This window comes from Lampris incognitus, chromosome 18, assembly GCF_029633865.1.
Source record: "Lampris incognitus isolate fLamInc1 chromosome 18, fLamInc1.hap2, whole genome shotgun sequence".
Lineage (NCBI taxonomy): Eukaryota > Metazoa > Chordata > Actinopteri > Lampriformes > Lampridae > Lampris > Lampris incognitus.
This window is the reverse complement of record NC_079228.1, coordinates 35,905,693-35,911,386: the sequence shown is the minus strand read 5'-3', so window position 1 is coordinate 35,911,386 and position 5,694 is coordinate 35,905,693. Positions and strand designations below refer to the sequence as shown.

At 45.2% G+C, this 5,694-nt stretch overlaps 1 protein-coding gene across 1 annotated transcript; it reads right to left on the bottom strand.

Annotated features, from left to right (window-relative positions):
- Positions 1-1,751: 1,751 nt before the first annotated feature.
- LOC130129063 (cortexin-3-like) lies at positions 1,752-2,006 on the bottom strand. Its single transcript, XM_056298859.1, has one exon. The coding sequence runs from the start codon at positions 2,004-2,006 to the stop codon at positions 1,752-1,754; it is 255 nt and encodes an 84-aa protein (XP_056154834.1).
- Between the last annotated feature and the right edge of the window lie 3,688 nt (positions 2,007-5,694).

The window sequence follows — 5,694 nt, the reverse complement described above, 5'->3', positions numbered from 1 at the left end:
AATTAAAAAAAAAATCTTCTCCCATGAGAGACAACAACACTAATTATCTGCCTGGCTGGCAGCTTTGTGATTACAGTACCTGTGGACATTTTCCACCTGCATCTTTTTGAATAGTCACTGCTGTTCAGATGCCCCCTCCCCAGACAAACAACATGGAAACTCCTGGCATACAAATGCTGCAGGGTGGAGGTAAGTCAACAGGGTGCCATCAAGACCCGGGCAAAAACATTGTTTTGGGTTTATTAATTTCATATCAGACCAGGTTATCGGATCAGTTTATCTCAGAGAAGATTATGTACTCTTGTCTTGATCCACTACAAGTTTCATAAACCTAACAGTAAAATTAAGCTCATCTTTGCAATTCATTTCAAAGTTATTTTGTTTACTATTTTTAAATTGTATTTGTTCTACTATGTATTGATGTACTTTCGAGTATTCCAAGTTAAATAAACCAATTGTCCGGATTTTGCCCAGGTATGCTGCCAGCCAGACAGCCCCAGGCAGCAAGCAGAAGGAAACACCAAAAGCATGCGGTGCACAGTCCCACATTAATAGCTAGCATTCTACCAGCTAGCATTCTACTAGCTAGCATTCTACCAGCTAGCATTCTACCATCTAACATTCTACCAGCTAGCATTCTACCATCTAACATTCTACCAGCTAGCATTCTACCAGCTAGCAGTCTACCAGCTAGCATTCTACCAGCTAGCAGTCTACCAGCTAGCATTCTACCATCTAACATTCTACTAGCTAGCATTCTACCAGCTAGCATTCTACCATCTAACATTCTACCAGCTAGCAGTCTACCAGCTAGCATTCTACTAGCTAGCGTTCTACCAGCTAGCATTCTACCAGCTAGCATTCTGCTCTCTAGCAACTGTTGCTAATGGTATCACAGAAAACGAGTTATCTGGTAGGCTTCATGTTTTCACCAAAACATTTCTTTTCTTTTCTTTTTTCTTTCTATAGGATTTCCCCCCCTTTTTCTCCCCAAAAGTACTTGGCCAATTACCTCACTCTTCCCGGTCGCTGCTCCACCCCCTCTGCCGATCCGGGGAGGACTGCAGACTACCACATGTCTCCTCCGATACATGTGGAGTCGCCAGCCGCTTCTTTTCACCTGACAGTGAGGAGTTTCACCAGGGGGACATAGCACGTGGGAGGATCACGCTATTCCCCCCAGTTCCCTCTCCCCCTCGAACAGGCGCCCCAACCGATCAGAGGAGGCCCTAGTGCAGTGACCAGGACACATACCCACATCAGACATGGCCAATTGTGTCTGTAGGGACGCCTGACCAAGCTGGAGGTAACACGGGGAGTTGAACCGGTTATCCCCGTGTTGGTAGGCAACAGAATAGACCGCTATGCCACCTGGAAGTCCCCTCACCACATTTCTAACTGGGGCATTTTTTTTTTTATCAAACTGCCACATTGGCTGGTACTTCTCCCTGCTCACCAACCACCTTGATTCTTCAACATTTCAATTAAGACTAGAACAGAGCAGAGCCATGTTAGAGCCTTGCTAGCTGGTTACCTGCCAAAGGTGGTGGTAAAATAAAGAAACTTATCTGGAAATCCAAACTCTGGGAGACCCCTCCCCTCCATTCTGCCCCATTCGAAAGTCATCGGTTTTTCTGTGACACCATAGTTATTAGTGGGGGAATGTGCACTGGCGTGTTTTGAGTTTGTTAGTGTGCTAGCTGCCTGGGCCTAGCATCTGCCATTAGCGTTGTTGCCTCTCATGCTGCCTGTCAGGCAATTCGGTAGTCAAAGGTGTCCTTCTCCATGTAGTCGGTCCATGTGGAGGATGGCATACTCCTATACGGGTCTAGAAGGATTCGGAAACACCTGACAATGAGCAGGCCTAGGAAGATGAAGAGGATGAGGACAAAGACAAAGGCAGCCCTCTGTTCCAGCGTGAGGAAAGGGGCAGAGGAAGAGGAGGATGAGGAGGAAAAGTATGATTCAGAGGCGGAGAAGGTGGTGCTGTAGAGATCATCAGCCATCTTGGGAAAGAGTCTAACTGGTAGGCTCTGTAGGGCTGTTCCTTTTTTTCCTCCAATAGGGAACAGCAGCGTCGCAACACCATCAGGACACCGTAGTCCTGGTGTTGAGGAAGAAGGCTGGTGTCACAGATAAGAAGTCTGTGGAGAAACGAAATATAAGCAGGAAATTACTGAATAAGAAACCAATGAAAGTTTGTTCCTCGTGAGAAATGAAATGAATTCATAAAACCGAACTGAACCTATTGGTCTGTTTTGTTTACTGTTTTCAAATTAAGTTTGACTAAAATCACAAAGTAAATTTGCAGAGATGAGGGATTAAAATCATGCGATGTACACGAGAAACCCAACAATCTAAAAGTAAAAATGAATAACTGGAAAAGACAGAACGGAGGCACTGTCGCCTAATGGTCATTCATTTTGAATATGATAGTGGCATGATGGGATAGCTGGTGGTGCTGGCAGGCTAGCAGCTGACATGTAAGAAATTTGTGCAGCAGCACCCAGTCAGATTTTGGAGGAAGGTCTGTTGTGAACACCCCCCCCCCTGAAAATATTAGTTTGTAGTTTCTCAACAAAATGGAGGTGAAACTGGTCAGCCATGATTGTTTTTCTGAGCTGTAGATGGACAGAGACACTGATAGAAGGAATGTCATTAGGGGTAAAATGGCAGGGATAAACTTCTCATTGAGATCATCTGGTGTCTGATTTGGAAGGAAGCAAGGTTTAAAGGTTTAGTTATTTACAGTGCATGATCACCAGCGAGGATCCCTACACCACAGTCGAAAGACACTGTTAATTTATCACTTACTACTGGCATGGTCCCCAGCAGTTCTAAGACAGCTGTGGTCAAACCTCTACTTAAGAAATCGCATTTTGATCCAGGGTCTCTTTATAACTATCGATCAGTCTCTAATCTTCCATTCTTCTCTGAACTTCTTTTTCTAAAGTACTAGGGAGAGTTGTGTGTCACCAAATTTTCGACCCAAACAGAAGAAAACGATTTATATGAACCTTTTCTAGCAGCTTTCAGCGCCTGCCACTCCACTGAAACTGCTCTAACCAGAGTGGTAAATGATGTCCTATTTGCTATGGACTCTGATTCCACTTCTGCTTCTATTACTGGACCTCAGTGCAGCCTTTGACACCATTGACTACTGTATACTGTTTGATAGAGTAAATTTCAGTTTTGGTGTCTCTGGCTTAAGTCCTACTTATCTGGAAGAACACATTGTTTCTGCTATAATAGTATTATATCAAAATTCCCTGATGTTAAATTTGGCGTACTTCAGGGCTCGGTTCTTGGCCTTCTACATTTATCTCTTTATATTTCGCCTCTTGGCCAAATCATATGCAGTTATGGAATATATTTCTATTTATATGGATGATACTCAGCTGTACGTGCCTATAAGGGCTCATGATCATACTCAAATGACTAATTTAGAGGCCTGTTTGGCTGCTGTGAAAATTTGGATGGGTGCCCCATCATACCTGTCTGATCTCCTTAAACCATACATCCCATCTCGAGCTCTCTGCTCTCAAAATACAGGGCTCCTGTGTGTACACAAAGTTAAAAAGAACTCAGCATGCAGCAGGGCCTTTTCCCGTCGGGACCTGTTCTTATGGAATAACCTGCCCACTGCCGTCAGCAATAGTGCCGCCAAGGGGTGGCCGGGGTGGGGGGGGGGGTGGCCACTCTGATACAATCGCTGGCTCCCCCCACCAGTCGCATATGCATAATATCCTTCTAAGTATGCATAATGTGCTTCTATCTGATATTTTACATTAAGTACTATTAATTTAAATTAATAATGTATATTTTATAATAGTTCATGTGAAAGAAAATAAAAAATGCCCAGCTAGTTTCTTATTCTTTACTATATGATGATGATAGGTCAGATTTTTTGAGTAGCGGTGCATTTTGCAAATGCCAGATAGTGATCAGCCCCTCCTCTTTCACTCAGTGTACAGCCCACCCACTGCACAGAGGACCAGAAGCCTACTTCCTGCTAGCTAGCTGCTTACAACATAGGTTAAGTTGAAAATCATGGTGAAACAACAACAAAAACGTCATAAGGAGCAGGAGGAAGAGAATTCAGCTCAAGTTCAGCCATCATTCTCAACCCAGAAACCTATTCTGCACCAGTTTCTCCTAAACAGGTGCCAAGTAGTAAAGACAGGTACGCAATTCCAGTGTTAACACCAAGCCCCGTCGTCTCCTGCTGTAATCACCAAACGTGAGCTAGTTTACAATGTGGGTCTGTGGTAGCTGATTGCCTATTTAAATATTATTGTTTATTGGGTATAGCTTTTGGTGGGTGTACAATTGGAGTTCATGCTGATGTTGTTGTGTCTGCCGTGTGTGTGTGTGTGGCGGCCATGCCAGGCTATGTGATGCTGTTGTTAATGTGCCTCTTGATACCTTTAACAGTCCCTCTGATGATGTATAAGGCTTGTATGATTATAGTGTGTTGCATTCAGGCAGGTATAGTTGTAATTGCCTATTTTGGTTAACAATAGGACGGGCTAGGCCCACCTGATTTTCTCTGTGCACACCCACCCCGGGATTTCTGCCTACGCTACAGCTGTACACCACAACCACATTATAACATTCCTGAGATTCGGTTATGGCTTTTGGTTTTGTTGTAGAAACCCAGTGGGCCCCCATCTGGCCACCCCTATGGAATATTTCTGGGGGTGCCACTGGCCGTCAGACAATGAGAGTCTGATGAGTCCTTTAGATCCAAACTTAAAACTCATCTTTTTACCTTAACCTACACTTAGTTGCCTTTTCACAACCCGTACTGCATGGCGGGTGGTTTATAGAGTGTTGACTTTTGCAAACTGTTCTCTTCTCTCGTGTCTTCTCTCTTTCTGAGTGATGTCTCCCCCTTTCTCTTCTCCCTTGAGCATGTGCAGCCTAACCCAGGTCTCCATGGTGATGGTGGTGGTCGCCACCTGGATGCTGCTCGGCATCCCCCTCATCACACTGTTGAATTAATTTTCGCTTCCTTTATTAATCCCCGTAGGGAAATGCAGTCACTGCAAATGAACCCATCCTGGCTGTGATATGTGTCGCTAGGAGCAGTGGGCTGCCGCCGTCACGCAGTGCCCGGGGACCAACTCCAGTTCTTCTCCCACTGCCTGGCTCAGGGGCACAGACAGGAGACCCTAACATGCACGTCTCTTTTGATGGTGGGGGAAACCGGAGCACCCGGAGAAACCCCACCGCAGACACGGGGAGAACATGCAGACTCCATACAGAGGACGACCTGGGATTACCCCCCCCCAAGGTTAGACAACCCTGGGGTTCGAACCCAGGACCTTCTTGCTGTGAGGCGACAGTGATAACCACTGGGCCACCGTGCCGCCCAAATATCTTATAATCTTATATATCTTATAACTCTGTGTAAAGTTGTTACCCTGTTTCAGTGTTACATCCTTCTCCCTCTCCGACGTGTGACTAGTGTCTTTCCTTGTCTCTTCCCCCGTGTATGTGAGTGGTGTGATGTGAGTCTCTCGTGTGCATGTGTAGTCTGTCCTCCTGTCAGGTCTCCATGGTGATGGTGGTCACGTGGCTCGGGTACTGTGCTGTTCTGGTGGCGTCTGGATACTGCTTGGTATCCCCCTCATCCTATTCTTCATATAATTTATATGAATTTTATAATTGTGTTATCCTCTTTCAATGTTG